This window comes from Lissotriton vulgaris, chromosome 8, assembly GCF_964263255.1.
Source record: "Lissotriton vulgaris chromosome 8, aLisVul1.2, whole genome shotgun sequence".
Taxonomy (NCBI): domain Eukaryota; kingdom Metazoa; phylum Chordata; class Amphibia; order Caudata; family Salamandridae; genus Lissotriton; species Lissotriton vulgaris.
In genome coordinates, this window is record NC_141696.1 from 441490716 (window position 1) to 441504708 (window position 13993).

A 13993-nucleotide genomic window follows, 5' to 3' on the forward strand; every position below is an offset into this window, starting at 1 on the left:
CCTCAGGGCTATTGTGAGAGTCCATCGATATACAGCCAAGCTCTGAAGAGTCAACTTGACGCGTCCGTGTTACCGGCTGGTGCGGCTTTGATCCAATATGTCGATGACTTATTGGTGGCTGCGGACACGCGAGAGATTTGCAAAACTGCTACGGTGTCTCTGTTGCAGCATCTTTGTGACTTGCATCACAAGGTGTCACCTTCTAAATTGCAATATTGTTGCCAAGAAGTAACCTATCTAGGTCACTTATTGTCAAAGGAGGGAAGACGGTTGACCCCAGAGAGAATTGCAGCGATCGCTCGAATGACTGTGCCAACAACTCAGAGAGATGTGCGTGCCTTTCTAGGTATCACGTCATACTGCAGGCAATGGATTCCAAATTTTTCATTGCTAGCGAAACCATTGGTAGCCCTCACGTGCAAGGATGTCCCAACTCCTTTGCCATGGACGGAAGAATGTCAGAAAAGTTTTTCTGAACTGCGTGATGCGTTGTGTTCGGCCCCTGTGTTAGGTACTCCTGACTACAGTAAGCCGTTCACACTATACGTTCACGAGAGGGAAGGTTGTGCGTTGAGTGTTTTGACGCAGCAATTTGGTGGTAAGCAGCGTCCATGTGCATATTTTTCCTCGACCTTGGACCCAGTAGCTAGAGCGTTGCCAAGTTGTCTACGAGCGACAGCGGCAGCTGCGGTGTTCATCCGACAATCTGCGGGATTGGTCATGGATAATATGCTTAAGGTGATGGTTCCGCATGCAGTTGACACTCTTTTAAATCATACGAAAACCCAACACTTGACGAGCGCAAGGTTGTCCGGTTACGAGTTGACGCTTTTGGCGAGTCATATTCAAATAAGGCGCTGCAATGTTTTAAACCCGGCGACGTTGTTGCCTATCAATATGGAATCAGACGAGGTATTATCACATGATTGTTATTTGCGAACTGAGGAAGAAACGAAGGGTCGTGTTGACCTAAAAAACACTCCATTGGAAGACCCCGATGGTACTTTGTATGTGGACGGTTCATGCTTTTAAGTTGCCGAATGGTGATGTGACGACTGCTTATGCTGTGGTAACGTTGAGTACGATTGTGAAAACTACGAGACTGAATCAGAATTCTGCTCAGGCGGCAGAATTGATTGCATTGACAAGAGCGTGTGTTTTGTCGAAAGGAAAGCGGGTGAATGTGTTTACCGACAGCCAGTATGCCTTTGGCGTCGCCCATAGCTTTGGGCGATTGTGGCGAGAGAGAGGTTTTATGACATCACATGGTACGAAGATCCAACATGGACAGCTCGTGAACGATCTTTTAGACGCACTCACATTGCCCAAGCAGGTGGCGATTATTAAATGCAGTGCGCACCGTAAGGTGACGGATGATGTTGGTCGTGGCAATGCGTTTGCTGATGAGATCGCTAAGGAGACTGCGAGAAACCTTGCCACTAGAATGTATGTGACGAGTTCGGTAAGGTGGCCTGTAGACACTGGTATGTGTGAGGATACTGTCGAAAGTGTGAAAGCGATTCAGAATGAGGCCACCGAAACTGAAAAGATCAAGTGGAAGGAGAGCACAGGAAAGTTGGATGCGAATGGATGTTGGATTGATTTGTCGGAGAATCAAAGATGGATGTTGCCGGATGCATATGTGCTAGCTGTTGTGACCAGGGCACACGGTTTGTCACATATTAGTGCGAAAGGTATCTGCAAGTTGCTATCCCCTGTATGGAAGAATGATGGTATCGCTAAGTGTGCTGAGAGATTAGTCAAGAATTGCATGGTATGTATGATGTACAATCCTGGCAAGGGCACTCCTACACCCCCTGGCCACTTTGCTCCTCCTACATGTCCCTTTGAGGTCATCCCGCTGGACTTCATCCATATGGAGCGATGTAATAACCTGAAATACGTTTTAGTTGTGGTTTGCGCATTCTCCCGATGGATCGAAGCTTATCCTCTCAAAGACAATACTGCCCTGTCCACAGCGAAAGTCCTACTGAAGGAGTACTTTCCTCGGTATGGAAGGCCACGGATTGTATGGTCTGATAACGGAAGTGAGTTTGTGGGGAGTGTGATGAAGAGTGTGTGTAAGGGCCTTGGAATTCCACAAAAATTCCACAGCGCCAATCATCCCCAGTCAGCAGGTTTGGTTGAGGGGTACAATGGTACTCTAAAGCTAAAACTTGCAAAGATTCAGGCTACGACTGGTCTCTCGTGGCCCGACGCTTTGCCTCTGGCTGTTTTGTCAACTAGGGCGACTGTACACTCTCGAGTAGGGCTCAGCCCATATGAGATTGTGTTCGGCCGTCCTGCAAATATTTGGGGGGTTCCTAGACCTAGTGCATTCACCAATCTTGAATATCCAATGCTAATTGATTACCTTCATGATCTGGCTGCTAAACTGAGGTTAATTCATCAACAGGTCTTTGAAGCACTGCCGGCGCAGACGGAGGGTCCAGGCCACCAGCTCCAACCTGGAGACTGGGTGGTAACAAGAAATTTTGGCCGGAAGCGAAACCTCGAGCCGAGGTTTATTGGGCCCTTCCAAGTGCTACTCGCCACGAGAACCGCTGCTCGTTTGGAGGGACGCAAACATTGGGTGCACGCCACCCACACCAAAAAGGTACCAATACCTTTACCAGCGGACTCATGGGTGATGACTGGCATCACCGCATCTGAAACGGAAGCTTTGCCGAACTTTGTGCCGTTCAGTGACGCTCAGCCTGTGGGAGATACTTCAGCGCAGCCAGATAACTCCGTTGAACCTTTGTCATTGGAGAATTCAAGATCTGAACTATCGTCTGACCGACAGGACTCTGCTCCACAATCCGATCAAATGTTTGAAGAGCAGACTCGTCCTGGAAGAACCAGATATTTTCTTCGATCCAATACCAGAGACAAATAAAAAATTTTTTTTCTTCCTTTTTGAAATTCACGTTACCCCCATTATCACTCTGAACATTTCTGAACAAACTGTGGTTTTCATCAAATTCTGAGTGCTTTTCCACATATGTGTGTTTTTCTCCACAGCTAGGAGATTTTGTATATATTGTTTGATTAAAAGAACCTTACATCCGGGTTGACCGTAGGGCCGTGCGGGTACTTCCTTCTGTTTAGTAGGTCCTGACACTAGGTCGGAGGCCGTTGATTCCTAGGAACTCCTGGGGATTGACCATTGCTGCACAGAACGAAGAGCGTCAAGAACGTTGCGGACGGTTTTAGAGGATGGCATTCTCAAAGTTGTCGGAAGTGGAGAAGACTCAAGCGCAAAGATTCGAACTGCATAGAGTTATACGTACCAAATGCTTTATGTTTCAGGTGTTCCTACTGTTCCTAACTGTTTCTTTGTTACTGATGGGTGGAGTATACTGTGCAATACAATCATTACTGCCTTCTGCTTCACCTACCCCTTCCTCTGAACCAAAACCTACTTCCACTGTTTCTCCTCATTCCTTTCACATCTTACCCCAACACGAGCAGGTTAGACGTGCGGAATTTATGAACAATTCCTTTGTTCAGCTCCTTCATCAACATCAGTTGGTGATGAACACTACCAACTGTTGGGTGTGTGGGTTTATGCCACATACCACGGATAGGGGAATTCCGTACTTGGTCCTTCCTTACAGTTCCCAGGGTTCAGCTCGAGCATTCCAAACAATGTTTCGCAGCGCACTAGATTCCTACCCCCATCGAGAGCCACGCACTGCAGATCATGGTCCTGGCCCGTACCACAAGCCTTTGGCAAGAGCGATTGCCGATTTAGACAGGGATATCTTTGACGCATCGTCTATTCCAGAGGAAGAGGTGCGAGCATACCGAGATCTGAGTGAGGCTGAGTATAGCATGTCAGTGGGTGATCGGCAACTTAAAAGCTCGTCTCCGATCTGGATCGTACCCCATCTCGGTAATTTCTGTCTGAAAGGCCTTGGCCGAAGCCCGCGAGCTCAGCTCGGGAGGAGTGCCTGTACCGAAACGTATGTTTTGCCGACGGCCTCTTCCCCTGTTCTTCTAACTGCCAAGGGTACTTACTTTGTTTGTTACGACCGTGCATATACATGGTTGCCTCGTGACTTCTCAGGCACGTGTTATATTGCGAATTTGTTGCCGCCGACCTTTACTGTTGGGTCGGATTATCACAAGACCAGAGTTGTGAGAGGCGTGATTAGCGAAGAGGACACTGCCGGTCAAGAAGCAGGAGACTTCTTTAAGGGTTTCCTGCCGTTTTGGGGACCTATGATCAATAGTAGGAACCTGAGACAATTGACTCGAGTGGTGGAATCGACCGTTAACATCACTGCGAGCGCCCTTGGTAATATTACAGCAGAGCTTCAGGCTGACAGGCTTATGACGTTACAAAATCGTATGGTTTTAGACGTTGTCCTTGCAGATAGAGGTGGAGTATGTAAGGTGATCCATTCCAGTTGCTGCATTTTCATGTTTGTTTAACAAAAAATGTCATCTACTGTGTACAATGCCCATGTGATTTAACCTACATTGGGAAAACGACTCAAGCGGTAAAAAAACTAATTTTACAGCACCAATCTCGGATTCGATGTAATGTACAAACTGCACCATTGGTTGAACATTATCAAGCTTTTTCACACTCTCCTACACAAATGAAGTGGTTTGTTATAGATGTTGTAAAAGGCAATAGACGATGTACCAATGTAGATCGTGTGCTTACACAGAGGGAGAACAAATTTATCTGGACATGCAGAACAGTGGAGAAGGGACTGAATTCCCTAATTGAATGGCATACTCTGGCAACCCTACAATGAGTGAGTGCCGTTTAGCACAAAACATATAAGCACCGCTGAGAATTAGACAGAAGCATTGGTTGTCTGGTATGGATATATAATTTTAAAACCCTTATGCTTTTAACTGTTGTATCCAACCCCGTTTGTATGTTGAATTTCAGCGCTATGGGTTGTCCCCTTCTTTGGTGTTCACTTTTTCTAAATGCTTTTAAATTGTCTATGGGATACATTTTTCAGTGTTATACAAATTTTTCAGTGTTATACAATTCCCTTCGGTTGAACATGATGAGAATAAATAACGTGGAGACCTCTAGAGAGACTTAGCAGCCTTTAATAACTAACATGCGGTTATATTGAATGGATTTTGATCCACTACAAAATGGTCGCCACAGTTCACTCCCGTTTGACGTCATGTAACACAGGGTGTAAACATCTTTTGAAATATGGCGCTGCCGTGTTGTGAATCACTCGGACTCGAGCGAGCTGAGCGCTTGGAGTGATCTATTAGGACGCACCTAGCCGACTACAAAAGTAAGTTTGTTTAAAACGCTAGGAAAATATGATGCCTGTATACTAGGCGACCGGACTGATTAGTGACCTTCCACTTCTTCATTTAGGTAAAACGCCTACCTGTAGTTACACGCAGTGAGTACATCTCTTTTAAACACTATGAGGTGTCTAGACACGGTGATTGCGTTTGTGTCACACCCGTTGGCATAGGAATTAGGGTACTAATAAGGTCCGTTTCTTTTGTCCCAAACAGGTCATTAGTGTTGTTGTGATTCATGGAAGTAAGAACCGTCTGAATTTAGGAGGTTGATATATGCATAGGTTGGTTTTATGATCAGCATATTGATCTGTCCTTTTCATACATTGTATTACAGATTTACATCCTTGGAGTTTAGCCGTGGTAGTTATCCCGGTTTTATTGTTCACGTTATGGCTGTTCTTGATAAGGTGAATCCTTGTTACATCCAGTTGACATTTACTAAATTCCTTTTTTAAAACTCTACACTTAATTGTTTTTTCACTGGTTTTTACTGGTTTTTACTGTCTTTCACTGGGTCTTGGTGTGGAACATTAGATTTGTCCCTTTCACTGATTGGTTGAGGTTTATTTGTTGTCCAGCTGTGTGAAGCAACATGAACGTAGTATGCAGGATAATCACTAAAGTCTAGTTTGTTTCTTATTAGATATATACATTAGCAACTACATCGTCCTGATGATGGTTCTAAGGATCGTTTAGACCGTAAAAGGACCGAAACGTCGACACTGTATCACCATTTTTGCTTATATGATTCAATTAAGATGCATATAAATATATGTATTACTGTGATTCTATGACACATATTGTGGTATTTTGTAAATCCATGATCTTAGCGAATGGTGTTTCTACACGACTGCGAATCAAGTATATCTTTTCAGTTTTGTGTATGTTGCCTGGTTTAAAGAAAATATATGAAAAATATTTTGATACAAGAACAATAAAACTGTTTTTGATATAAATGGTCATTGATATTGAGTGACTATCTCCTGCTAAAAATGCCAAATATTGATCACGGTTGTGACATGGATATAATTCATTAAACTAAGAACGAATAATTCCTCGAGGGACAATTGAATTCTGGCATTTTCATTCCTGACAACGCTCCAACTGTCTATCAAGCCATCTCGAAGTTGCATAAGATCTCCGAGTCCATACACGTGGACGTAGGGGATTGGACGCTACTAGGGTGGTTTTGGGGCCTGATGTCGACGTGGGGTTGGAAAATTCTGATGATCATTGGAGTTGTTGTAGCATTTCTGTTCACGTGTTGTCTTTGTGTGCAGTGTGGTCCTGCCTTATGTGGCCTCTGTGCTACAACGTGTATAAGACGGTCACCTGTTACCAAGGAAGCACTGATGGATAGAATAATGTTGCAGCAACATCTGGATGGTCTGATGAATATCGAGATCGATTCTGATTCCGACTAGTGCTTGCCTACATGAGGGCAAAAGGAGCGTCTGAGGTTCCGTGACAATTGTAAGTGGTGTTTTCGACTTGCTCGAATATGGTCGAGTCTGGTATCTATGAACCGCAAATGACGAGTCTAGTGGGTGTACGCGTTTTCGCTGTGCTAACCTAAACCGTTCGTCTGTTTCGTGGGTTTCTCCATCCGAACCCACGGGTTCCATTTTAGATACGGCATCCATTTTGTTTCTTGCCCTCAAGTAGCCGGCGAACGGACACTGTCCGCTTTGTGACCCTGGGATTCCCAAACTCTTGCGGAAGACACGTGTTCCTTTGAGGATGTCTTTATGACGAGGGGGATGACACTGCAAGGCAGATGGCCCCGCTCGAGGCTCATCTTGGCGTGCCGGTCTATTGTCTCAATTGTGCATTCATTAGGCACGTCTCCTTTGATCCCTGCAATCGTGTTTTCCGGTAGCACCCCCTTACACTCTTTTCAATCTGTTCGCTATCCTCGTCTTCCTCTGCACCTGTTTCTGACTCTTCCTTGATTCGTTTACTGCCGGAATGGAATGCACTAATGGTGAGAAGATGTACTTTTACAGTTGGGAACCGGCGATGCTACTGTAATTATGTTCCGGGACCCTGAATACATGAAAGCGACCCCCTATGAAATTTACTGTGGGAACCGGGTTGTAACCTTTTGTTTGCCATGTTGTCGTATGACGAAAAACTGTATAAAAGGAGCGATCCACAGATACAATTTGAAGCAGTCTCCTTGAACCTACATGCTATGTACTTCTTGTGACTTCTGTGTTCCCTGCAGTAAATAAACCTCGAATCTTTGACGCCGAAGGAAGTGTCCCGTGTCTCTGTCATTTGTACGCCGGAACAGGTAACCCACGAAGGTTTCAGGTGTTGTCCCTGGCACCGCTGGGTCTTAGTAAAACCCAGTCCTTCAGTGTGAGTTCGACCATTTGGTCTAGTAGAGGAAACCATACCCTTTCCCGAAGTGCTCGTTTGGTAGCTACCACTCCACGGTGGCCCTCATGTGCAAGATTAATGACGCCTTGACGGAGTTGCATGGGGATGACTATCCGTTGGTCTCGCAATATGATTCCTTCTTCGGTGGCCGATACTTCATCACTTACATGTCTAAACGCCTGTATCTCTTGTCGGATGTTTGGATCCTCGCTTTCATCTTCACTGGACTGGTGCCACCTGTTCGTCAGTAGTTGTTGCTTCACTTTTTGCAGGACGGCATCCTGGGCTGTGGCTTCACATATGGCTTCCAGGGGAACCGCTGGTGGTCTGGCTTGATCCACAACAAAGTGAATATATTCCTCTGCTAAGGATGACATTGGCACAGGCGACACCCGAGGATGTCTTGACATATAGTCGGCAGGATTAGCTGATTTCCCGGGTTTGTGCACGATGGTATAGGTGTATTCCTGCAATCGTAGACCCCAGCGTTCTATTCGAGGTGGCATCTTGGCCCTGGGATTTCCGAATATGGTAACTAGAACTTGATGATCAGTCACTAGTGTAAAATGCTTTCCATATACAAAAATGTGAAAGTGTTCACAGGCCCACACAATGGCAAGACTCTCTTTCTCCGGTTGAGAGTAGGCCTTCTCAGTGTCCGTTAAACTTCTGCTGGCATATGCCACAATGTGCCTCTGATCTGTCTCGTGGTCAAACTGTGCGAGGATTGCACCCAACCTGAATGGGCTGGCATCGACAGTGATCTCGGTTTTTCTCTTAGGGCTGAAATAGGCTAGGTTGTCAGCGGACTCCAAAGCTCTTTTGATCTCCTGGAATGCATGCTCGCATTGAGGAGTCCAGGTGAACGGCTGCCCCTGCTTGGTCAGATTGCGCAGCGGGTGACTGATGGTGGCATAGTCCTTAATATATCTGGCACAGTACCTTGCCACTCCCAGAAAGGATCTGATGTCACTCACATCCTGTGGGCTTTTCGTGTCCTTGAGAGCTATCACCTTGTCAGGGTCAGGCTTCATTCCCTCTCCAAAGAATATGTGTCCGCAGAACTTTAAGGTGAACTTGTGAAATTCACATTTTTCTCTGTTGAGCGTTAGATTGGCTTCCAGGAGGGCATGGCACACCCTGTCTAATGCCTTGTCGTGCCCATTTGTTGTTTTCACCGTATATCAGTATTTCGTCACTGTAATTCAGTGTATTTGGTATGTGATGTATGGTCTGGCGAATGGCTTCTTGGAAAATTTCCGCAGCAGACGAGACTCAAAAACTGAGTCGCTTATATCTAAAAAGTCCGAGATGTGTGGCAAACGGGGTTATATATCGCGACTTCTCATGCAGTTCCAACTGATGGTATCCCTTGTTTAAGTCCAGTTTGGAGAAGACTCGCGCACCGTTGAGGGCTGAAATCATGTCACTTAAATGGGGTCCCGGATGACGCTCCCGCTCGATCGCGGTCTTTGGGACCCTCATGTCCACGCACAGACGCACCTTTCCTGGTGTGCCCCTTTTTGGCACGATCACCACGGGTGAAAACCACAGGGTTGGGCCTTCTGTCCGCTCGATGATGTCTGTTCGCAGCAGTTCTTGGATTTCATCTTCTACGGCCTGCTGGAGGTGGAGAGGGACTCGCCTATGATGTTGCGCAGCAGGTTGTACTTGTTCATTAATGTGTAGGCGAATCTGACGTTTCGCCATCTTCCCGAGTCCGGAGAACAGCTTAGGGAATTTGTGGATGATGCTGGGGTCGTCGCTCACTCGGTATAAGATTTAAACTAAACGGAGCCGCTCAGCTGTGGGTAGACTAAGGAGGCAATCAGCTTCCGGCCCTTCAATGACATGGATATGTGCTGGCACAGACGTGTCTTTGTGCGTGAGAGTGGTTGTGAATTTACCCAGACATGGAAGAGGTTGTTTTGACATCCATGTGTACACTCTGACGTATGCTGGGCTCAGGGTAGGTGGCGGTACCATTTTCCTGTATTCGGTCACTGGGATGCAATTTAGCAATGCACCACTGGCTAGTACAAACTTGGTTGCGTGTTTTCCTATGCAGATGTCCAACCTGGGATATTTCTTTAGTTGCTCTGGATCAGCTACCATGCTGATATATTCGTCACTGTCTAACACCTCCGGAGACGCCGACTTTGATTCTCGGGACAGTGATCTTCTCATCCATTGTGATTTCCGAGATTCCCTACTCGACTAGGAGGACCCAGAGGAGGACCCTTTACGGTCTTGAACGGCTTTAGCATAATGTCCTTTTGTAGTGGGGCGAGAGGATCTATATTGTTCCTTCGACATGTCTTTACGATAGTCACTACAGACGTTCTCGAAGTGGTTGTCTCGTCCGCATTTTGTACACTGCTGTCCAAGCGCTGGGCAAGCATCCGTATGTGGGAAGTCATACCCGCACCGATAGCACCTGAGTGGACGTTCCCGTCTCTTGTTTCCTCGGCTGGACTCATGACGCTTATGTCCTGTATATTTCTGACGGGAGTTGTGTCTTGAGATCCGCCGTCTGTCTCGAGAGAGTCTGCGAGTGGTACTGGTTTGTAGACGGTAGGCTTGCTCCCGTTTTTCAGCGCGCCCCGCTTCCATTTTCTTCGCGTGCTCCTCCGCCTGATCATGGACTCTGGTCATTTCTTCGATCTCATCTAAAGTATGACTCTTCCTCAACAGACATCTTCTGAGGGTCTCCAACTGACAACCTTCAATGATTCGCAGTCTGATTGCATCTTCTGTTGAGAAGTTGTCAAACTCACAGTATCGGGAGAGCCGTCGAAGCTTCGTTATGAACACGCTCATTGGTTCTTCCTTTTCCTGACAGGCCAAATTAAACGTGTATCTTTCATAGTCCACATTGTTCTTATGTAAGAACTTCTTGTTCAGAGCGTCCCGTACTTTGACAAAAGAGCCGGTATCATCTGTAGGCAGTTTTTTGATTATTTTGCTGATCTCTTTCCAACTAGGTTTCGCAAAGCAAATAGTTTTTGGTCATCCACAGTGACTTTAGATCCCTGCATAAAATCCTTGAAATCCTCGAGCCATTCCTGCCATCTGAGGCCCATTCCTCCTCCTGATGTGAGTGTCAGTGGCTCTGGGGTGCGTAATTATGAGACGCCTGTTACACCAGTTTGATTGTGCACAGCTGGGCCCGCTGCTTGCCTGGGCGGTGACGTCGCCATTTTGTTCTTTTCTAGGTGTGTCCAGCCTACTACTTGCTTGTCGGCCTTGTTCGTTCTACTTTCTCTTGTATTTGCTTGTGCTTATTGCACGATTTCTCTTGTATTTGTCACTGCTTGTTGTGCTTGTACCTGTCTCTTGCCCTTGCTTGTTGCGTGATTTCTCTTGTATTTGCCAATGCTTGTTGCTGAGAAACTGGTCATCTGACCTTAAAATGGCCGCTCTATGTCCCGGACAGGGATTGGAGGAGTTTGCCTGACTCCAAGATGGCCGCCAAAGTGGAACTCTCGTGTCTCACGAGATTTAACTTCATGCAACTTTGCTCTCAGTTGGGCACTCACCCAGCCAATGTGCAGGCTCTCCGGGGCCCTCTCTTCCGGCCACTCAGCCTCAAACGACGTCACGGAGGAGGTAGGACCGGGGTGGGCTCCCGACATCCTTTTTCCTTAGCCGTTCTCGCTATGCGCGACCATGCGCAACCTCACGCATCGGTGGTGAGCACTTAAGATTTGGCGCTCGACGGCGCGTTCGATCTCGCGCTTACCAGCGCGCTCATGCAGGCACTCCCTCTGGTTCTTTCGGCTTCAGAGCTACGGGGCCCATGTCACTGGGTCATCTGCATCGACCTTTTCAGCAGCCTTCACTTGGGCACGTTCGTCGCTGCAGCGACTTTCAGCCAGTGCCTCGTGGGATGGATTGCTCAGCTCCAGGGATTTACGTGGATGGCATATTGTGACCATCCCACCCTCGTCGCCAGTTGTAGTGTCCCACTGGCAAATAACTCTAGGACACAGTCAATATGTTTAAGGAGCTTTATTGCTTGCTTCTATCTCCCATCTCGTCCCTACTCTATCTGCCCCTTTCCGGTTCCCACTCCTCCTCTTCCCGTTACACCCCTGACTCCACCCTCCAAACACTAGACTGCAGTTCACAGTATCACACAAAGTACCCCAGTGAGCACTTTGGCACAAACGCTTATTGCGCCCTTGAGACAGTTATGCAGTTATGTAATAAGGCCCCATTTGTATAATTTAGAACATGGTATACTTTAGGCGGATATCTTGTCTTAGCAGCAGATAAACTTATTTCCAAGAACCAAATTACACATTGTTGATTAGCAGCCAAAATGTTTGAATAACAGAAGCTTTGGTCTACTTGGCCAGTGTGAGAAAATAAAAGCTTGTTGTCTTTGACCCTAATCAATATGTCCTGAGTATCAGGTTATAGAAATTCAACAACCCTGCATGCACGTGCCCATGAATTAGTCATGCACTTATGCACTTATTTACTCTCATGTCCATCCATGCAATCATGTATCCATCCTTCAGCTGACTTACTTTCAGATTCGAACACACTCCCGTTCACACAGGCACACACACAACCTTGCCAAGCAATGAAGAAACATATTCATTTGGAAATTGGTTGGCAGACATAAGCTTTTTAAATGAAACTTTGTTCAAGGGATTAGAAAAGTAACCTGAACAAGTGCTTAGAACATAAGCCCTCCTGTCAGGCAGAGGTCTAAAAATCAAATCATAAATTGACTATTAAGAATAATAAGAGTTGTCGTAGTCAAATGGAGCTTTCTGTGTATTCTCATATCAAGTGGCCAAAGTATTGTAGTTCAGACACTGTAAAATGAGTAAATCAATATGTTCCCTCAATCACTTTGAGTGTTTGCTGGTGTCCAAGAGCCACACGCAATATTCTGTTGCATCAAGCCTCCATTCGAGTTAGCAGCTGACCTGCAATAGGTTTGAATAAAAATGGTATCATACTGTCTGTTTCGTACATATTGAAAGAAAGGATTGTCAACCATTTTGCTTCCTTTATTTCTAAAGACCGCATGTTAAAGGAATGTAGACGGTCTTGAATTTTGTTCAACAATGTAGTCATGATGCATTATCCTGAAAGGTAATACATGGGACTGCTGTGGGTTATAACTTCTCCTATTACGTTCTCCTTTACATTAATGTTATACATTTTTACTTTGAATCGACTGTCCTGTACACTGGATTTTAATCTGATCATTTTTGCCTTTTCAGGAAGTTGAAATCATGGATAAGAAATTGCTGTTGGTGGATGTTGACTGTGGAGTCGATGATGCTCAGGCCATCATGATGGCGTTGGCAGCCCCCAATGTGGAGATCCTTGGGATCACGTGCTGTTATGGGAACGCCCCTCTGGAGGATGTGTGCAGGAACGTACTTCGAGTTCTACAAGTGTGTGACAGATCTGAGGTAACCTTTGGAAGCTTAGTGGTGATCACAGCCAACTTTCAACTCCTGCCTCAGATGGGACCACAATAATACATAACCATAAGTAGTAAACTGATCTACTTGAATAGCATAATCCTTGCGGGCTGAATTTATTAAAACATATCAGATATGCCAGTGTTTCTTAACCTGTGGTCCAAGGACCGCTTGGGGTCCTCGAGGCTCACTCAGGAGGTCTGCAACTGTGCTAAAAAATTAAATAGTATTAAATTACTACTTGAAAATTAATAATTGATCATTAATGATTAATAATTAATCATTTGTATGATAGATATGGACTCTTGTCCTAAATCAACAAGGGGGTTATGGCTTCACAAAAGGCATTGTCGATAATTATAAGTGGCTCGACTTGGTCCATTATAGCTTAGCTATTTTATAATGTTTTCTTCAATATGTTCTTTAGATTCCAGTTTATTCAGGTGCTCCATCTTCCTTACTCGGAAGCCCTGTAGAGGGAGCATCTTATCATGGAAATGATGGTTTGGGTGATAGTCCGGATCCCAATGCACCAGGTCTCGAGCACTTGCAGAGGGAACTTGCTGTGGATGCCATGCTGAGAATAGTCAATGAACGAGTCGGTCGGGTGAGTAAGGAGAAACCCTGTACACATTTTAATATTTTGTGTGCATTTGTGATTTATTCCTGCATATACAAATACACTATATTCCATGTTTTGGTGCTTTCATTGAACTAAATGCAGTGGTTTAAAAATCAATGCTTTACACGGACATGCAAAATATGGGAAATATTTCACAGGTTCCTATTAAATATTGAAACAATTTCAAGAATTACTGTGATAATGATAGCCTAAAACCACTCTGCACAACTTTACC

At 45.6% G+C, this 13993-nt stretch overlaps 1 protein-coding gene across 3 annotated transcripts in view; it reads left to right on the forward strand.

The window, feature by feature from the left end:
- LOC147697153 (nucleoside hydrolase-like) overlaps positions 1 to 13993 on the forward strand; it is a 228160-nt gene that overhangs the window by 163940 nt on the left and 50227 nt on the right. For all 3 annotated transcript variants that reach the window (XM_086934226.1, XM_086934224.1, XM_086934227.1), the window contains 2 exons: positions 12930 to 13124; positions 13564 to 13743. In XM_086934226.1, coding sequence (XP_086790352.1) covers positions 12942 to 13124; positions 13564 to 13743 — 363 coding nt within the window. In that variant the 5' untranslated portion in view covers positions 12930 to 12941. The remainder of the gene's footprint in view (positions 1 to 12929; positions 13125 to 13563; positions 13744 to 13993) is intronic.